Source organism: Enhydra lutris, unplaced genomic scaffold (assembly GCF_002288905.1).
Source record: "Enhydra lutris kenyoni isolate GAN:26980312 unplaced genomic scaffold, ASM228890v2 scaffoldscaffold98, whole genome shotgun sequence".
NCBI classification, from domain to species: Eukaryota; Metazoa; Chordata; class Mammalia; order Carnivora; family Mustelidae; genus Enhydra; species Enhydra lutris.
In genome coordinates this window covers 1,296,641-1,317,274 of record NW_019154182.1, presented here as the reverse complement: position 1 = coordinate 1,317,274, position 20,634 = coordinate 1,296,641, and the positions used below count along the sequence as shown (strand labels likewise).

The 20,634-nt window shown below is 53.4% G+C and overlaps 1 protein-coding gene across 3 annotated transcripts in view; it reads right to left on the bottom strand.

Annotated features, from left to right (window-relative positions):
- Positions 1 to 20,634, bottom strand: part of LOC111139302 (TOG array regulator of axonemal microtubules 2) — a 40,876-nt gene that overhangs the window by 2,047 nt on the left and 18,195 nt on the right. For 2 of the 3 annotated variants that reach the window (XM_022491547.1, XM_022491548.1), the window contains 9 exons: positions 19,692 to 19,845; positions 19,444 to 19,549; positions 18,145 to 18,380; positions 16,223 to 16,381; positions 12,063 to 12,180; positions 11,594 to 11,688; positions 9,934 to 10,129; positions 8,870 to 9,086; positions 1,744 to 1,830 (listed from right to left, as the gene is read on the bottom strand). In XM_022491547.1, the coding sequence (XP_022347255.1) occupies positions 1,744 to 1,830; positions 8,870 to 9,086; positions 9,934 to 10,129; positions 11,594 to 11,688; positions 12,063 to 12,180; positions 16,223 to 16,381; positions 18,145 to 18,380; positions 19,444 to 19,549; positions 19,692 to 19,845 (1,368 nt within the window). The remainder of the gene's footprint in view (positions 1 to 1,743; positions 1,831 to 8,869; positions 9,087 to 9,933; positions 10,130 to 11,593; positions 11,689 to 12,062; positions 12,181 to 16,222; positions 16,382 to 18,144; positions 18,381 to 19,443; positions 19,550 to 19,691; positions 19,846 to 20,634) is intronic. The other variant, XM_022491549.1, reaches the window with a different exon arrangement.

The following is a 20,634-nucleotide window of genomic DNA, read 5'->3' as shown; positions in this document are numbered from 1 at the left end:
TCCTAAACTTCCATGGGATCTCAGCGGCGAACCAAGGGGAGAACTATCCCAAGAACCAGGCCCAGGCAGGGCTCCCCCGTGCCCACCAAAGGGTGAGGGGTTCACCTGCCCCTAACCCACCCCACCTCACCGCCCCCGTGCCCAGCACGCTGCCCTCCCACCTGAACGCCCCCCTCCCGGCAGCCAGGCGACTGCACGCAGTGAGGCCTGAGGATCCCCGGGCCCAGCAGCCGAGGTCACCTGGCTGACAGCAGTGGGCTTCTCTGATTAGCAGAGGCAGATGATGGCCCTTCTGGGAGTCCTCATGAGGAGGAAAATCCCATTAAATTGGAGCTTACAAGGCAGCTGAGGTAATTAGCAAAAGATTTACTCCCGTTAAGCTGCGCTATTATTAGTGCATACCTTGTGTCAATTGAAAGGCTCTTCTCGACTCCTGGCTGACACCCACTCACTGGGAGAGCTACGGAGAAACTCTTGCCTTTGAGGTCTCTTGGAAACAGGTGGAAAATTCTTACATTTCCATGGATAATCTAAAGTGAGGTACCCATCCACCTCTAAGGCCCACACACAACCTGTACGAGGACAGGTAAGGGTTTCACCCAGAGAGTGCGGATTTTGAGCAACAGTAAAGAGTTCCTTGTCTGGTGCCCCGGGGTCTCAGTTACGTGGCCTCTGTCCCTCCCCTTTGCTCATGCTCTTCTCGCTCTTTCTCTCTCTCTCAATAAATAAAATCTTTTTTTAAGGGGATAATCAGAGAACCCACACCCTCCTTAGGATGTTGTTGTGAGGATGAAATGACCCAGTGCCTACAATTGAGGCAGAGGGGAAGGAGCAGAGCCTGGAGAGGCAGCCACACGCCTCGTGGGCCACTCCAAGGAGCCTGGACACGAGCCTGAAGACAACCCATGCAAGGATTTATGCGTGGGGGTGACACCACCTGTCTGCCTGTTAGGGGGAGGGGCACTCAGAGTCTAGAGAACAGAGTCCTTCTGCCTCCTTCCTGGATGGGACCTTCCTAAGAACGGGAGGCAGGAAAGATGAGAAAGCCGGGTTAAGTAACCTGCCCAAGACCAGAGTTCACGTGTGGCAAATGGGTCTGTCCGCCATGAAGCCTGTGTCCATCCCATCCCACCCCCCTCAAGGGCCACAGGAGGTTTCGGGCCTGGAATAAAAGCACTCCAGACTGCAAACTCAGAGCAGACATCAGCTCAAGCTTTCTTCAGCCAAAGTCTGAACAAAGCAGAGCAGACACGGGCCAGAGGCCAGCCCTGTACCGCACGGATCCGGGAGCCTGGCGAAGGGGCCGGGTGGGGCCGGCATCCAGGCTGTGCCCTGCTTTGCGGGCTGTGCACACCCAAGAAAGGGCAGCGCTCGTGCTCACCGTGGGGCTGCCGCTGACCAAGCCCCGCACCGGTAAGCCAGGGTCCACCCAGAAGAGCTGAGGTTTTTTCTGATTCACACAAATGTACCCTATGGGCTAGCTGAAGTCCTGTTCGCAAAGAAGTGCATCCTCGTTTCTTAAAAACTGTTTTGTGTATGTACCGACTGGCCCCATTTTGGTCCAAACCAAAGATTATCTTCTGGTAATGGGGGAATTATTTTTTAAAAAACAGATTAGAGAAAATTTTTAAAAGTCCTGTGAGGATTATTGGATTATTTGGGGCATCTAAGAGACTGGGCGGTTCAGCTCCATGCCGGGAGGCTGACTAGAAGGCTGGGGCGAGGGGCTTCGGGGACGCTTACCGGACAGACGCTCTGTGACATCAAGAACCGCGCGGCCACTCAGGAAGCGCACCCGCCCAGCAAACGCTTGTAGGAGGCAGAGGTTGTCTGGAAGAGAAGGAGGGTGTCAGCGGCTATGATGCTGTGGCCCAAGCGACAGTCCCTACCCACACAGGGAAGAAGGCCCGTCATGGAGCTGCATTAAATCCTCTGGGTCACAGTGGGGTGTCTGGGGACACGTGAGTGGCCCAGGACAGTTGCACTGGCTCCCAAACAGGTTTCACTTACTCCCACAGGTATGGTTTCTACTGTCTGTCCTTCCTCAAAATTGCTGAGTTTGGGGGCAAGACAGGGCTTGCCCACAGTCTTGGGCAAACCAGGATGGCTGGTCACCCTTCCAGCAGCAGAAGCTTCTGGTGGGCTCTGTTTGGGTGGGAGGAGGATGTTCTCAGGGGGCATGTGTTAGCTCTCAATAGTTTATATGTAACCTCCCTGCATGAGACTTGGGTCCAGACCGCATCCGTTTAAGGACAGGAAAGTTTACCCTCCACATGCCTCAACCCCACGCTTCAGGAGGGTTGGGGGAAAGATGAATTTTTACCCCCTTTTTTTAAAATTGTCACCACACCCCGACCCCCACCAGGCATTCAGACACACCCAGTCCCAGAAGCCAGCTCTCCCTGCTGCTCAGCCTAAGGCCTGGGGATGTCCCCATTCCGATGGTGAAGAAGTGCTTACTAGAATGAACCACCGATGGTGAAACCACAGGCAACTAGGGTGGGGGATGATGAAGCCCCCTGGCATTCTTGGATTGTATTTCTAAAGCCAACCCCAGCAGGCTCCCATAGGTGCTGAACTTAGGAACGACTCCTTCTTCCCCGTTCTGGCTGATGTCTCCTGGTTTCTCAAACGATTGCACTTGAAGCCCCGCATTCCTCACAGAGACACACAAGGTGGGGAAAGCAGCCCTTTACCTGGGGAAGGCAGGATCACCTAGAGGATACACACCCGCTCCTGACGCTGCCACAGCCGTCCCCGCACAACTCCGTGGGAGCGAGTTCAAGTAATAAAACCACTTTTCAGGGATGTGGCCGTGGGGCCTGCCCACACCTGTCATGGAGGTCTGTGTGGGCGTTACCACAGGTGCCCCCCGGAAAGTGTGTTCTAGGGCCCCAGGGGCTGACCCACTCAAGGCCAGGTGTCTCTCAGCAGGATACAGAGATTAGAGACCCGCCTGAGGAAGCCTTTCCAGGCAAATTCCCCCTTTTCTGGATCCCTCAAATATCTCAGCATCCCCCTGGACATGCAATTAAGCTTCCCTTTTCCTGCCAGGCAACAATTCTAGCTAAGAGCTCATCCCTGCTTCCCTTGTTCTCCTCCTGAGAGCTGTAAGGAGCACAGAGGAGAAAAATGTCCCCATGTACACCACATACATCCCTGCTGCTTGCAGAAGTGCCATCCACAGGGAGCCACGGAGTGGCTCAGTCGGTTAAGCGTCTGCCTTCAGCTCAGGTCACGATCTCAGGGTCCTGGAATCGAGCCCTGCGTTGGGCTCCCTGCTCACCAGTGAGTCTGTTTCTTCCTCTCCCTCTGCCCCTCTGCCTGCTTATCCTCTCTCTCTCTCTCTCTCTCACAAAAAAAAAAAAAAAAAAAGAAAAGAAAAGAAAAAAAGCATCATCCATAAGTTAGGCAACAGACTTTAAAATAATTTGTTCTGGGAAAGAAAAGGGGGGGCCGGACTCTAGAATATTCCTTCCTTCCTTCCTTCCTGCACTCAGCAGGAAGCAGTCTCAGGGTGCCTTGGTAAATCTGTAATTATGTAAGAATGGGTTCTTACGTCAACATCACCTGCATTATTTTTTCCAGGTGCTTCTATTTGTCCCACGCCCATCATTAGCCACAAGCTGGCCCCTAAGGACAAGGACTTCTGCCTCCTTGCTTTCCCCAACAACACTCAGTCCAGAACATTTTCTGGACACAGCTGGATCTCCCGCCTCCTGGTGGCTGCTGTGGCCTCGCAGAGCCAGAGAGAAGTGGAGAACTTGGGGACTACTTGAAAATGCACATCCAGCAGACATCTGTGCCAGACCGTGCTCCCATGTGCCTGGTATACAACAAGTGCTCAATAAATGCTCCAGGACTCTAGGGAGTGTTAAAGCAGAGACATTAAGCATGCCCGAGATCATTTATAAACCCCAGAGCTTCACACCCCAAGTTACTGGCCTCTCTCCCTCTGCCTGCTTCTGCAGTGATGAATTGCTTCCAGGTCACACCCAGGTTTAATGGGTGGCGGGAAAGCATACGGTGAGGGATGTGGGCTCTGGGTCCGGGTCACCTGGACTGAATCCTTAGCTCTTCCATATTTCTCTGTGTTGACATTGGACAAAACCTCTACCTCCGTTTACCCATCTAAAAAAGATGCTAATGCGCATATCTTCCTCCTAGAGTTGCTCTCATGTTATGATGCTTCGGATAGTGCCCTGAGTATAATTACTATGTAAGTATGAGTTACTGTTGCCGCTGTTTACTATTATTTCCCCAAAATGCTCCAAAAGCCCAGCAACCTGAATGGTGGAAAGACCATTAAGAGGCACATACTGCATGGAGCACTGGGTGTGGTACATAAACAATGAATCTTGGAGCACCGAAAAAATAAAATAAAATTTTTTCAAAAAGGGGGCTGGAATCTAACTTCAGAAACCTTAAAAATCCATGCTATGTTTGCCCAGCTTTTTCATGGGCTCCTCTTCTTTGCCCCAAGGGAACCAGAGCTGGCCTTGGTGCTGCCCACACACAAGGGCAAGCAAAGCCATGAGACCTTGGGAAAACAGCCATGCCTGGCAGGCCACACACCCTGTCTTCCCTAAGCCTTGCCTTCCCTCTCTGCAAGGGGGGAGAGGTCTACAGGGCCTCCCACCTGCCCCATGCAGCCAAGCCCTACAGCCACCAGGCCACATCATCCTCAGGCTCGTGGGAAGCCAGAGAAGAACTTTTAAAAGCGTAAAAATTACGGTAGCGTGGATAGGTACAGCAAAGAAACTGGGGTCCAAGTGGACCCCTGGTAATAAGCACAGGACTCTGAATCTGTCACATGGCCGCCGAAAGTAGGTCCACTCACTGCAGGAGAAGTGGAAACGATCTATTTAAACAGAAAAATGCAAACTAAGGCCTAGGCATGGGCCAGAGCTGTTCAAAGTGACTCAACTGTGTAATCATATGTAAATGCTTGCGCTCTGCTTTTTTTAAAGCAGGATGCAAATTTAAACGTGTGATACTATCACGACTTGACACAAATAGGCACAGAAAAAAATATCTGAAAAGTACCAAACGTTAATAATGGTCTCTCCCAGAAGTTGAGACTGAAAATGAGGGCCTTTCAAATTTTTCCTTCCCAGTGCTTTGTATGTTCCATTTCCTCAATCATGAACAAGTATGACTTCTACGTGGTGGAAAGCAAACTTTATATTTCTAAGCTAAGTAGGAAGTCTGCATGGTAGCATGAAAAACTGGTTAGTTAAATGAAAGAAGCAAAGTCTAAATTGTATTTACATTCCAATCTTTAGCCAGGGAAATGTGTACACATGTAGACAAGAAAGAAAAGAGAGATTTTTAAGCAGCTGGTACACTAGAGGGGCATCATGGATGAATTTCGAAATTCCCTGAACAATACCATGCTGGTCATATGATTTGTATAAGATAATGAATTTAGAGACAGCAGAGCAAATTAGCAAAAGTAGATCTGAAGCTGCCCATTTCTGAGCTTATCTGCTCTCTCCAGCACTGGTGGGGGGCTGCACTAAATCCAGAGAACTCCTTCTGATGCTCAGTCTGACCAGGAGCGGGTGGGCTGTCAGCAGCCTGATGTTTTAATTAGTGACGTTTCTTCTGTAGCTAACCTGGTAACAGGGCCCAAAGATAGAACCAGCCAGTCTGCTCAGGAACTGCCTTGATCCCCAGAATAACTCCCCTGAAATCAGAAGATCTTGGTGCTGAGTAGAAAGGATGCCCCTCCCGGCCCCTTTCTGGAGAGGCTCCCAGGCAGGCAGTAATGAAGGGCAGAGGTCAGGGAGCAAGGTACCCACATATCTCCTTCCTTACTATGTCCCAAAAATGGGACGTGGGCAGAAATCCCCACCTGCTCTGTGGACCACAACACCACCTGCCACATAAACCTCGGGAAGACCGAGGAACTGGAAGAGGTGGGGTGGCTGATGAGTCATCTTATCCAAAATCAAGAGGGACTGTAAGAGCTTGCCTAGAAAGCCAACCTCATGATTTGGCTGTGACATCTGGACTTTGTGCCAGAAGTTAGACTACCCTGGCTGTGTTCCTGATTCCCATGGCCCCCGTTGAGTGGGGAACAAACCATAGTGTGCTGAGCCATTCCTTTGTGACTCTCCACATTGAAGATTTCACAGCTTTCCATGGTTCCTCTCCAGTCTGGAGCTGGAATCCCTTGAGGCGGATGACACTAGGCTTGAGAGAAACTCCCTCTGCTCAAAGGGCTCCAAGCCACTTCCAGGAGGGGCCTCAGGAGGCTGAGGGTAGACTGGAGCCACTAGGCTCCTTTTGGGTGAAATGGGAAGAAAGATTTACACCCCTTCTCTTCTGCCACTGCTACCCCAATCTCTGCTTCTACCACCCAATCCCCTGGGACAGTGGGAAGTTTAGTGACTTAATCCATTTCTCCTTCTGCAGGTCAGACTCAGACCATTCCAGGCAGATGAGAACCATTCCCAGAGAGAGCTTGATTCTACCCTAGGTACTCCCTGGCAGTGATGGTACTTCCTGGCAATCTAAACCCCTCCACTTCTGCTCTTCATGGATACATAAACCAGCAAGTCACTTCATAGTTTAAAAACACTGCCAGGGGCACCCGGGTGGCTCAGTCAGCTAAGTGTCTGCCTTTGGCTCAGGTCATGATCCCAGGGTCCTAGGAGCTCCCTGGTCCCTGGGGTTCCTGCTCAGTGTGGAGTCTGCTTCTCCCTCTCCCTCTGCCATCTACCCCCTCATACACTCATGCTCTCGATTGCAAATAAATAAATAAGACCTTAAGAAAAAAAAAAAAAAACTTCCAAAATCCAGGTGGCTCATTGGGTGGAGTGGGTATGGCTCAGAGCACAGCCACGTGGCCCCAAGAGCCCACTGCTACACCTGCTCAAAACAACCAAGAGCCAAGACCCTGTGCTTTACCCTCTGGGCCCCACAGGTGCTTTTTGCCAGGGATTTACTGGGCTCCCTCCAACTCTTTGAGGCCAACAACATTCCACTGCAGCCTAATACTGACCTAAGGAGTAGAGAGGAAAACAGTGCCCCTCCTGCCTGCCTCCATTCTCCCCACATCAGATCCTCTTGCTGAGGGGCCAGAGGGGGCATTGTCAGCCATTTCCAAGGAGATCCTGTCCCAGGAGGAAAGGACAAATCAAGGCATCTTCCTGGAAGCCACAGCCTAACTCAAGGTGTGGACAGATCCCCAAAGCAGACTAGCCCCAGACCCCCTTTCCAGGGCGGCCAGCCCAGGTAGGTACAGCAGGGCCCAGGTAGGGAAGGCCCGAGTCCTGTGACAACGTGAGACACCAGATTCTGCAGCCCAAAACTCCAGAGCTCCAGCGTGCTCTAGGAGGGTGGCCCAGTGGCAGAAAGTGGAAACCCTAACACCGGAGAAGGAAGGGTTAAAAGTGCCTCGCCCCAACAAGGGTGCTTAGCCTCTTCAAACAGCTAAAGCCTGTTTTGCTTGGTGCAGGTTTTCCCAATAAATCCAGGGCCTGCAATGATTTACCAAGAGCCTTGGTTATTGGCAACAGCAATCTCACTTACCCAGAGCAGCACTGAGAACAAGCTGTAATTTAAAGCTGGATTTATATTGTTTGTTCTACAGCAACAAACTCAGCAAATCATAAATTCCCTTTGAGATGAAGAGAGGAAATTGACAGTATTTATGAACTCAAAAGGCAGAGAAGGGCCTGACCAGGCCTTTGATTTGTAACTAAAGCTGCTTCTGGAAGCTTCAGCCAAGGACACAGCTGCCATCCAGCCCCAGGGAGCTGGGTTCCCGCAGGGCGTGGGCACTGGGAGGGGAGGGGTGCCTGGCAAGGTTCACAGCCTCACCACGGGGATGCTCTGTGGGTCCTAAAGGCAAGACGTGGCTCTGTGCTCATCGGGACATACGGCAACAAGGCCAACGTGGGCGGTTCTCAGATCGTGAGAACCTTACATCGTGGCAAGGGGGGTTTGTGAAAACTCAGGGTCACTCTGGTCTGGACACGACTGCTCGTGTGCTATGTCCCACACGCACCTGCAATTTGGCCTGTGTCCTAGACATACCAAGTATCACCTTCTGAGCAGCTAAGAAAGAAAAGAAGAGCAAAAGTAGATGCTCCCAAATCCCACCTAATAATGTTGGAGAACCAAGATGTGTTAGTGCAAAGCACACAGGATCTGAGAAGCTCTCGCCGTTCCTCACGTCTCCCCCCCAGCTCACTCCTTTTTCCCTTTTCATTCCACCCCCAACCCTCACCCCCTATTCCTCACCCAGATTCCTCCCACCCTGAGCCCTGGCCCCAAATAGTCTTCCTCAAAGACAACTCTCATCTGTTCCACGCTCAAAAGCCAATGGGATCCCAGCCCGATCCCTATACCAGACATTCAAGGTGGCCCACCCACCCGTCCACTCTGTCCTCTCCAGCAGGCTTGCTCTGCTGTCTCACCACCATCCTGCCTCGTCCTCACAGAAGCCACCCCGACAGCTATCATCCCTACGTCTAAAAACACCGCTGGCGACACTCCAGCTTCTTCCCCACAATCTGCACTTATTTTTCCTTCAGTGTTCGGTTGGCTCCATCACTGAGAGACTGTGTGACCCTGGGGAAGTCATTTCTGTCACATGTACTATGAAGAGGGAAGATGAGATCATCTACACATCTCCTCCACACTGCCATCTAGGACACTTGGGTGGATGTGACATGGGAAAGCCTGCCAGCCAGGTCCTGGGCTGCCCACCCCTGTCCTACGTAGACTTCAGGGAAACATTTGGCCTGAGAGCCCTCGAATGCCTATCTGCACTCTGCTGATTCCCAGCGGGAAGGGTGAGCTCAGGGAGCGAGGCTGCTCCTACTGGAGCCAAGCAGGGCTGAGGAGGGAGGCTCACCCAGATTCTCAATCATGGCGTCTAGCGCGGTCACCGCGGCGGCATAAATCCCCGAGTTCTTGGAGTTGAGGTTGTCTGCAACAGCAACGATGATGGAGAGCAGCATGGGGTGTAAGCTTTTTTTGAGGAGGGGGATCATCTTGGCAAGGGACTCCAGGGCCCACTGGTTCACTTTCTTGTTGGAATCCTGAAGCCTTGGGGTGAAAGCATCAAAGACCTATTGAGGGAACAGAAACCAAGAGCCCGTGGGAATCCAGGCTGGGCAGGAAGCCCATGACCCCACCAGCCACCCTCGGCAGGGATTCCTCCTGCCTCCCCGACAGGGTCATCCAGCCTGTGCCAGAACATTCTCAGCGATGAGGAGCTCAAAAGGGGAGGAGGGCAAGAGGGGAAGAACCACCACATACTGAGCATTTATTGCATAGAAGCCTCTAGAACATCTTGTTAGGGGTTCCCTGCACTCTCGTGGAATGATCTTAACCCATGAGGCATGTGTTCCCATCCCCAGTTTACCATTTAAAACAAAGCAAAAACTGAGGCAGAAAGAGGCTAAGTGATTTGCCCTGGATTACACAGCTTAGTAGGGAACTTGGGAGGACGCCCCGGTCTGCTGACCTCAGGCCCATGTCCGAACTACTGTGCCACATGGCTTAACAATCCGCAGCCTCGATCCTGGAAGAAGCAAGCATCTGGCCAGGCTCCCAGCCCACCTGCCCAACCATCCTGGCCCCATCGCCTGGCAACCACATACTCCACCACCCAGCACGTCATGCGCCTGGCTGGATCAGGAGCAGCCGTCAACCGTGGCATCCTCTACCTCTACCCTCCTTGCCACAACTGTGCTGAAGGGATGAGAAATGCCCAAGACGTCTCTGGGTGATCCCAGGTGCCTGGCAGGAGGCAGGGCCTTTGCCCCCTCGGCTGCTTCCAGACAATCTCAAAGCGTTACCAAGGCGACTAGATAGCAGGAGCACCTGGAGGCATCTGGCACCATGTCCCACTCTGTCCTGAGTTTTCCAGATAGTGAAGCTGCACCCCCAGGAGAGAGACGGGGCAGCGCTCACCTGGACCAGGTTGGCGGTGATGAGCTCCGGCGTGGTCTTGCAGTGCTGGAGAAGCCGTCCCACGCCTTCCATCCGAGACTGGTACTCTTTGGCCTCCAGCAGCCGCGTCAGCTCCCGAAGCTTCTCCGCCACCTGGAGGCCACCGCGCACGGAGGAGCGTAGCCCCGCCAGCCGCCGCGGGCCGTTGGAGCTGAGCCTGTGGGGAAGGGACTTCTGACCCGGGCAGACCCAGAGGATGTCTGTGCCTCTTGTCCCGTGCCCCTCCCACAGAAGGTGAGACCAGACAAGAGCGTCAGCTGCAGCTTGGCCCACCCCCAGCTCCTCCACCTGCCGCTGAGGACTCCGGCCCTGGAACTCTGGAAATCCCCTTTCCTCCGGGGACAACAACAAGGTTGTCCAGAGCCCTGTCCTTTTGCCAGGGGACAGGGTTCTCTCTTCCTGCCTTTTTTTCTCCTTTCAGAAAACACGTGAAGAGGGGGGCGGCTGGTGTGGGAGTGAGAGGTGGGAGTCCACCGAAGGGTGACCACACATTTAAGCTGAGAGCGAGGGAGGATCTCACCACGTGCCTTTATCCTGATCCCCAGTTACCTCAGCCTGTTCATACTTCTCCAGGGACCGGGGAAAGGTTACGCCCTGTTCTCTCCGGCTGAGAGCACACGTCTACCACAGCCTCTGGCCCAGTCCAGCCAGCACGAGAGCGGTTCCATAAAGGACGCCTACCCCCCACACCCAGCGCAGAACCTGGCTCTTCGAGCGCGTGGTCTACATGGCAAGTCCCCTCTGGCAGAGCCCAGCATCAACCATGCTGTCAAGCATGGCTCCAGTCCCCGCGGCGTGCCCACCGAGTGCCAAGAGCTGTCGTGGGCACTGAGGACAGTGAGGTGAGAGACACGTTCTTTGCCTTAAGGCGCTCTCAGACCAACAGAGGCAGGTAAGCCCAGGGGGCTGACGGAAGACTGAAGAACAGAGCACAGAGTGTCAGAGACAGCCTCTGGGGGAAGGCGACAGTGATGTGAGTCTTGGGGAATCCTGCAGAATAAATAGGCATGTTCTGGATGCAGGCGGAGTAGCATAAGCAAAGGGAGACCGTGTGTAGGGGCGAGAGCATGAAGCTAACCTCGAGCAGGTGGTGGGGGCTTCCCTGGGCGCCTGCTAAGGTGTTCAGAGGGGTCCTCCCCGAACACCAGAGAAGAATTTTGAGTTTCAGGCACATCGGTGACCACGGAGCTTGGTTTCTGCTCCTCCCAGCACCCACCCTCCAGCCTCTCTGTCCGTTCCCTGCATCCGCCTTGTCCCAACTCTGCCTCTAAATTCACCCCAGGCCGCACTGATGGCCACAGGATGTGTGTGCAGCTCCAAGTGGGTGGAGAAGCGCTGAGCTCGGGCAGGGAGCCTGGCCGGCAGCGCGCCCACACCGACTAATGGCATTGCTCCCACTCCGCAGGACTGCAGAAACCAGCCTCTGCTGGCAAGTGCTTCCCAACCCAGGATTTGGTCTCCCTGAGACCAAATTCACCGATGAGTGCTGCAGACCCAACTAGGTCTCCGCCGTAGCCCAGATCCACAGAGACTCCCAGAGCCACCCCTGGCCCAGGGCCAGCGGGCCATCTCTGTCAGCAGCCTTGGATGTGGAGCCCCAGAGAGACAAGAGCGGCCATACCCATCCTCGCTGGGCAGCCCGTTCTCACTCAGCACCAGACTCCTCGACACCTTGCGGCCCTTGGCAGATGGAAGTCCGTCACTATCTTCTAGTCCCTGGAGAAATGCACACGGAACATGAGCCACAGGGGTGGCCCTCTGGGGAACTCCCGGCCACCCCGGGCTAGACCACAGCGAGAGCTTCTGAGGGCACAAGTGAGCATTCCAGACCACTGGTAGTCACGGCAGGGGTCCATATCCCCATTTAACGGGAGACAGTGTGGACGCCCAGGATGGCTCAAGGCACAATGGCAGAGAGGGACAGAGCCAGGTCCAAGCACAGGCGAAGGAAATCACCCTTATCCCACCTGGCAGGGGTCGTGGGTGAAATGGAATCTCTGGAATGCACAGCCCACTCCCTTGACTGGCTCAGCTCTGACCTCCCCCGCACCCTCCACACCCACCCCTACCTGCTCAAGCCACCAACTCACCCGCTGCTTAATAGCCACCATGACCTTCCGCAGGTCGTGAGACGGGAGGCTCTGCTTCAGAAAGGCATCAAACTTCGTATTCGACATCAAGATATTCACCATCTTGCGGCCATAAAACCTGCCACAGGAGAAAGAGAGGGATGAAGAAACAGCCATAGAAATGCATCATAAATCTGCTTTACAGATTTACAGAGGTTTTGTAATTGTAGTAAAAGAGTTTTTTTTAATACTTTTTCTAATTAAGACAATAATTGCTAATTAAGACAGTTAAAAACTAGATTCATACAGGAATAAGCATCATCCATAACCCCATTACCAAGAGAAAACCACTATTAATTTTTATACATTTTCTTGTAGCCTTTTTGATGCATAAATATTTTTGTTGATACCAGAATGTACATATAACTTGCCTCTGGCTTTTTTTCACTTCATCATTCATCATCTTCCCATGTCATCCTTTTTAGTGGATTTATTCCATTGGATGACTATACCAAGATGTACTTAACTTCTTCTAGTATGGGGCATCTAGAAGTCTGAGGAAGGGGGCAAGGGGGCAGTATGGGAGAGAGTGGTCACCTCCACATAGCAAACAGCAGTGGTTGGGGGAGGAAATCAAAGAGGGCTTCATAGAAGAGGTGACCCTTACATTGGGACTCGAAAGAGGAGTAGGAGTTCCCAAGTGGGATGGGATCAGGGAGTAAGGGGGTGGAGGTGGGGCGTCATTCCAGGGTCTGCAAGACAATCCGACACGTTGGCAAGTGTGTGTTTGGAAAACAGCAGGCAGGGCCTGGATGCGAGAGAGGAAAGGGAGAAGGTATGACCCAATTTCTGGAAATGTGAAGAAGCTGGGCTTTAACGTGCAGATAGTGGGAAGCTGCGGAATGACCAGATTCGCACTTTAGTGAAAATGTCTCTGACAGCAGGTGGGGGGCCAGGAGACCTGCTAAGAGGCCACCATGATAGTCCAGGCAAGAGACGATGAAGTCCTGAAATCAGGCTATAGAGTGAGAGGAAGAACGGGAGGTCAGACTCAGGACCTACTAAGAAAGTGGAAACTGCAGGGCTTGGTAGCTGACTGGAGTGAAGCAGGAAGCATCTATCTACGTCATATTTCCCTCAACCCAAGACTCCATTGATTATAAAATGCACCGTTGATTTATTTTCCCCTGAGGAAAAACAGAAATAGAAAGCACTGGCAATTTCCATTGCATTCAACGACACTGCCCCATTGAGAAGGCAACACTTCTGTGTATCATCTCAGAAACAGAGATAACGTTACTCGTGGGCAGTGCCCCTCCTTCCTTAGGCTGGCTAATCTACTTGGTGGTTGCCCGGTAAGGAATTGTAGAATTTTGGTCATTCCTTCTGTGACTGTTTGCATTAATATCGAATTTACGTCCCATCACTCTAGTTCCGTGCCTCTTCTCATACACTGTAACTTTTCATTTCAATGCCGAAGAATAGCGTAATATTTCTGAGGCATTTCAGGGAGCAATTAAACTCAACAAGTCCCCACAGAGCATCCACAGTGACTTCTTAAAATGAATATAAAAGGCTAACGAGCAAAGAAAGGCTCCTAGTTTAGTTTCTACGATGCAAACTGCAATTTGAAGGTTTACGCTATGAGCAGTAATGACTGGGTTTGAGAATGTGCAGAGAGTAAAACCCAAATCAAAACTGCTTCATGGCCAGCAGCCACTGTGAGATGCTCTGATTGTAAGATATTAAAACGTGGGGGGAATTGTGTGTCTTAGAATCAACGAAGTATGAAGGTCCCTGCTCTGCATCTTAGATGACTCAGTAAATAACAGTGACTTTTAACAGTGGAAGGAACACAGCCAGAGAAGCAGGCTTGGGGAGAAGGCAGTGGGTTCATTTAGGGAAACTCTGCACCGAAGATGACAGTGGGACATCTGACAGCAGGAACGGGTCCTCCAGAGGCCTTAGAGGAGAAGCACTGATGCTCAGAGAAGGGGTGGGCTGGAGGGAGACCCTACGGAAGCATCAGAGTTGCCGTGGCCGGGGCCACGGAAGTGGTAACAGTACTCAGGGAAAGTTGTAAGAGGAGGACAAGAATGAAGACAGTCCTCTGGCCATCTACATCCGGAGGGCAGGCAGGCAGAGAGGCGGCCACAGAGAAAGAGAGGAACTAGGGACTGTAGGGCCACGGATACTGGAAGCACAGGTGCCAAGTAGGAAAGTGGAATGTCGTCAACACCAGCAACGTGACAGGTCAGACTGGAGGGGGACACTCCAGCTGGAGAGACAGTAGATCTCAATGTCCGTCCCCCTCCCAACAACTACAAAGAAATCAAGCAGGACCTTCTAGTTCACCACCAATGTTCCTCATTTCAGTAAATGACACTGTCATTTACCCAATTGTTCAGTTTAAAAGCCCAAGCATCATCTTTGATTTCTCTTTGAAAGCCTCACCACCCACATCCTGTTGGCTCTGCCTTCAGAAGACACCCCAGTCCAGCTCTCCCCTCCCTTCTGCTAGCTTCCAGCACCCCTGGCAGGGACGGGGGAGTCACCATCTGTCTGGTGTCCCTTCTCCCTCCTGGTCCCCTCCCCGACTATCAATCCCCTAATGAACCACCAGAAAGATTTTTTTTTTTAAAGCAAGAAGGCAGCAAACATTCAAAGACACACAAACTCTAGGGGCACCTGGTGGCTCAGTCATTAAACATCTGCCTTCAGCTCAGGTCATGATCTTGGGGTCCTGGGATCGAGCCCCACACTGGGCTCCCTGGTCTGCAGGAAGCCACTTCTCCCTCTCCCACTCCCACTCCTGCTGCTTGGATTTCCTCTCTCGCTGTCTCTCTCTGCCAAATAAATAAATAAATAAATAATCTTTTAAAAAGAAAAGAAAAGAAAAAAATATACACAAACTCTAGTAACCAGGGGGAAGAAACACTCAGAAATCATGAGCTGGCACTTTTACCCGTTGGATCAATAAAAATCAGAACTCCCGACTCTGTAAGGTCGCTCGGGTTCGGGCCCTGGCCCGGCAGGAGGGGTGCGGCAAGCTCAAGAGCTCCCCGTGATGCTCAGGCCACTTAGTAGGACACAGGCCCCTGACCTCAGTCCTGCCCCAAGGAATACACCCAGACATTCTTCCTGGGCTCCGCCAGGGAGCACATGTGTAAGCACAGCTGCTGTGGGGAGAGCGCCCCTGGGCCGGGTGGAAGCCCGGCAGGCGGGGGGACATGCCCCCGAGGAGCACTACCGGATGCCGTGTGGCTGTAGTGTCCGGGAACTGACGGGTGTAATTGACTGGACCCTAACCCTAACCTTCCAAGACTGCTGACCAGGTTCCAGCACTCTCCTGCTTCACGCTGTTGAACATCTCCTTGCACTCCTACTGAATGAAGATCCTCTCTGGTGGCTTCTGGTCACACCCCAGCCAAATCTTCCCTCCTGACCGCAGCCCAAGGGGCCCTGCCCTGCTGAGCCCTGCCCTGTCCCACGCATCGCCTATCTGCTCTGCGGCACTTGCCGGGCGCCATGCAGCCCCACCTTCCTCCTCCCAGAGCCCTGAGCATGCTCCCATCCAGGGGGGCCTTTGTACATCTCCTTTGCTGGGACCCTCACACCCCAGACCCCCAGTGAGCTGGCTCCTGCTCGCCCACCTGTTCTCAACTCCAATGTCACTCCTCCGGAGGATCTCCCCCGACTCTCAATCACAGTCGATGTCACCCCATTCTCCACCGTGGTGCTTTTCTCTCTAGGAGACCCCTTATCTGTCTCTGAAATGATCCTAATAATTTATTTGTTTATTATCTGTCCACCCCACCTAGGGTAGCAGAGGCATAATCCTTCTTATTCCCTGTGCTGTCCATAATAAGGAAGCGTGATCAACTCACTACCCTTGGAAAGAATGAATGGCCTTTCAGAGGATGGAGCTGAGGTGGGTCAGGAACCAAGTGAGAGCAGCGGCAACAGAGGGAGAACCAGAGGCGGGCAGTTTTGGCCATTCCTCTATGCCGGCGGAGAGAGATGGATGGCGGCCATAAGGGAAGGACACAGCTGCGGTCCGTCTGATTGTCCCTCCCATGTCCACACCAAGCTGGGCGGGCCAGGGCCCTTGGGGCTGGCTGGTCACCTTACATGACCTGGGCTGGCAGGTAGGAGCCCCCGGACCCCTGAGCCCGCATCACCTGGTGTCCTGGTTGGAGTCCTGGGCCAGCCTCACCAGGTTGTGCACCAGCATCTCTGTGCTGTCCCTGGTGCCAGAGAGAAGCTTCTCAGCGCCTATCTGCTCCAGGACGGTTGAGAGGTGCTCAGCAGTGCATTTCCGGACTAAGGGGTTTCGGTGGCTGGAAAAAAAAAAAAATACAATCCCAGTCAAGGGATTGGCTCAGACAAGGAATCATGGACCTACAGTTGTGCCTCCATGCCCCATGCCATGATGGGCTTCAAAATCTCTCATGGGGCCACAGGGGATCTTCTAAGAAAGAGCAGTCATGTCCTGATCACAGAACCCAGGATGACAATGTAAGGATGGGAGAAGGAAGAAGGAGCGCCTACAGCCTCGTGGTGCTCTGCACACACACAGGTGCTCACCACCTCTGGGCCTTCCTGAGCCCGTGTTTGCCTTCCCCAACTTTTCTCCACCCAGAAAGATCCTACCCAACCCCCATCTCCTTCTCTGCCCTCCCCAGCCCCCTCGGCAGAATGTTACCTGGGTCTAGTGCTGTCCTGGTCCCCTGAGAAGTACAGGTGCGCCCTTGGGGCTCCCCGGCAGGCAAGGAGCTCCTGGGGAGCTGGCACCAAGCTTCCTTCCCTACCCCGTGGAATCCTGTGCCCCACGGGTGCCAGGCACAAGCCCACACTTAGTGGGAGCTAACTGTGCGTTTGTTGAAGTGAACTGAGATGGGAAGGAGAGACAGGGGATCCGTGGGTGATCTGGTAACCCTAACAGGAAGAACCTGAAATCTTACAAGAGAAACCCATCAGAATGTCACTTGTTTCTTTTTCACCCCTTTCAAATGGCCTGTGTGGCCACAGTTCATTAGACACCTGACCGCTTCTTGCAACAATGATCAGTTGCCTCAGCTTGTAATGAGCATAGCCTCGGAGCCAGGCGCCCAGCCAAACACCCCCTTCTGCCAGCTGTTCGACCCCACATGCCACTGTTAGTGTCATTTTTGCAGGTGAGGAAGCTGAGTAAAGGGAGGAATCCAGAAAAAAAGTACAGTTAATTTCTCCCCAGTTAGTGGCAGCCACAGTGAACGGTCCATAAATGTTACAGTAAAGGCAGGCACAGCTCTGAGTGCCCTTTCATGAAGCAATTCATTTACTCCTCACACTTGGAGGAGGTATGCACCCTTATCATTCCCATTTTACAGATGATGAAACTGAGTCCAGAGTTCAGTAATAATCCAGGATGTGAACCCAGGCCACATGACTCCACAGCCCCTCACCCTTCCCAACGGGCTGCAGGGCAGCTAGCGAAGTCTGGCCAGCTGCTGCCACATGCCCTGGGGTCTTTCCCAGAAGCCTCCTGCATCTGTATCACGACTGCCTCTGGGGTGTGGTGGTGTGGCCCCGTGGGATAAAGGCTTTGGGAAATGGTTTTTTCCTTTAGTTTGGGTTTTTTAATAAGGTGAAAGCAAATCTGGCTGCAGAAAGGTTCCCTCAGTAGGCCAGCACCTTCCTCCTCCCCAGAAAAAGGCCAAGAGGTGTGAGCTAGAGAGAGATTGTGGGCCTTGCTCTGCTCACAACCTTGATTTCATCAGAAAGAACGCCCGTCGCCTGGGAGAGGCACGTGGGCCGCAGGTGGGCTCTCAGCCCCGTCTCGGGGGATGTCACCACAGACGCTCTGAACTCCCCAGCCTTGAACAGAACACAGCAGCTCTCCCCTTGCGGCTGAGGCTTAGGGCTGCCCCGAGCTCGCCTCCTTATCCCCAGACCGGCTCAGGAAAGGTGGGAGAGAAGCGCACCAGGAAGCAGGGGTTTTCCTCCCCACCAGCCACATGTGTGAGGACCCGCCCCATTTGCCTGCTCCTCTCCCAGCCCCAGACCTCTCCTCATGCCTTACCTTCCCAACCCACCCCTCTGACAACAAGCCACCACATACTAGATGCCTGCAGAGGTAAGGGCCGCCAGGGAGCGGGCGGGGGTCACGTTCTCCACCATGGCCCCCAGGGAGCGGTTGGCAGCTCTCTGAATGAACTCGCTGGTGTTCCCCATCTTCTGAAGCAGGCAGCGAGCGATCTCCTCAGCCTCCTGGTCCATGTTCTTCTTCAAGGCCCGGAAGAGGGCCCCCAGGGTGCTGATGGCCAGGCGGGACACTTTGGAGCGGAGGTTGGTGACCTAGGAAAGAGATGGGACAGGGAGCATCCAGGACTGCTGGACCTTGCCAAGGGCTCCAGAACATCCAAGAAAGGACCACATCCCCAAGGTCTCCTGCCACTGCCAGCCTCCCTGCAGGCCAAGGCCTCGCCAGGCTAGAAACGAAAGTCATGCAGTAGCTCTGGACAAAACAGTCCCGTTTTTTTTTTAAATGCTATCGTTGGGGCGCCTGGGTGGCTCAGTGGGTTAAGCCTCTGCCTTCAGCTCAGGTCATGATCTCAGGGTCCTGGGATCGAGCCCCGCATGGGGCTCTCTGATCAGCGGGGAGCCTGCTTCCTCCTCTCTCTCTCTCTGCCTGCCTCTCTGCCTACTTGTGATCTCTGTCTGTCAAATAAATAAATAAAATCTTTAAAAAAAATAAAAATAAAAAAAATAAAATAAAATGCTATCGTTATCATCATAGTTATTAATTCTACCTGAAATTTAAAATTTGAACATCTGAAATCTGTGCAACATTTTGTCTTCAAAGTATTTTTACAAATAATGTCGGATTTAGTCTTCACAAGCCGTCCCCCACTCAACCTCATCCCCACCCCTGGAACAGTCTATTCCCAAGAAGGGGCCTGGCCTCCACGTGTGGTAAAATGCATCTCAATGCCTCTCTGACTGGTCTAGGTCCCCCGCCCCAGCCCCAGGGGAGAAAGTCCTTGGGAAATGTCACAACTTCCTTGAAACTAGAGATCTAGCCCCAAACATTCCAGCCCCTCTCGTCTGGCATCTGAGTGCAGAGGACAGCGCAGGGCTGGGACAAACAGGCTTACAGGACTCTGGCTGTTTCCATGCCCAGAGATTAGAAACAAGGAAACCCCAAGCCCCAGTTTTCCAATCTGAGACATGGGCGGCTACCTCCCACGTCCATGGCTAAGGGCTAAGATATAAGCAGGGGATACCACGTTCCAGGGAGCCATGGCCCCTCTGTGACTGCCGTGTGAACCACACTGAGCAGTGGCACCTGGGAAGGGGGACTGCCTGCCCTGCAGGGTGGGGACAGCACACAGGACACAGGCTGTCTAGGTGGCCTCACCTCTCCGGTCACAGCCAAGGACACGTCGTGTAGCCTCCCAGCAAGGACATCTGAATGAGAGAGCGCCAGGCGCTGGACACTCAGCAGGCCCTTCTCCTTCGTCTGCCTGAGAAGCGAGTTCCAGGCCCGTCACTGGCAGCTGCAGAGGGAGGAGCCCCGCTCCCTGTGCAGACCAGGCGTGCCCCCGCCACCTCTCCCCTGCCACAGGGGAGGCAGGCAGCTGCGGTCAGGAGAAGGGGTCCCCTCACCAGTCGCTGCTCTCCAGGCACTGGAGAGCATCCATCAGCCCCAGCTCAGGATTCGAGAAAGGCCTCAACTCCTTAAAGGTTCTAGGATCCAACTCTTCCTCCTCTTCTTCCCACTCGGGAGACCCCAAGGTAAGCACCGCAGGTAATGAGTTGGCTGCCCTCGCAGAAAAGAAAAGAAACACGGCATGTTTCAGCAGGAAGACTCAGGCCGGGGCTGACACGAGGTGTGCTCAGAGAAGGGACTGGCCGGGGCTGAGAGGGCAGGGTCTGTGCGTCCCCTGCTGCAGAGCCGCAGACACCTTTGAAATTCTAGCTCTTTTTGGCCTTTTCCACCCCAGCCCTGCCATCCTGATGGTTCTAAGCAAGCCCACCTGTAACACGCTGCCTGACGCCACGTGACAAAGCCCACCGTGCCCTCTCTGTGGTTGGGTGAGGCTTGTCAGTCTGCAAGGAGGGAACCCCTCTTCACATTGGTGGTGTCCTAACCTCATCCCCACCCAGGAGCCTGTGTTACCGGCTTCTCCTCCTCCCTCCCCACTCTCTATCCTTTGTGAAGTCGCCCACGGGCAAGACAGGGAAGTGGCCCAAAGGAAGAAGGGGGGGCAGTGAAAGCTCGAAAGAGACAACGCAGCTAAGGGGGGGTGCTGTGTGGTCGAGATGCGGCAGGGACTGCATCAAGCAGGGATGCTGTTTAAAACTCAGGTCATGCTTTCTAGGCTCCCCTTCTATGGGGACAGGTGCTAGGATCATAAAATCCTAGTGGAACAGGAAGGGAGTTTAGCCGTCTATCTGCTCCAGTGCCCAAAACACATCATCGAGGCCTCTGAGGCACAGCGGGGCGGGGGTCCCCACCCACAGCCCCTCAGCATCTCCATCACCAGAGCCATGACAACAGGGTCTCCTCTGAACCCAGAGCTATCACTGCCACACCTCGCTTCCTGGC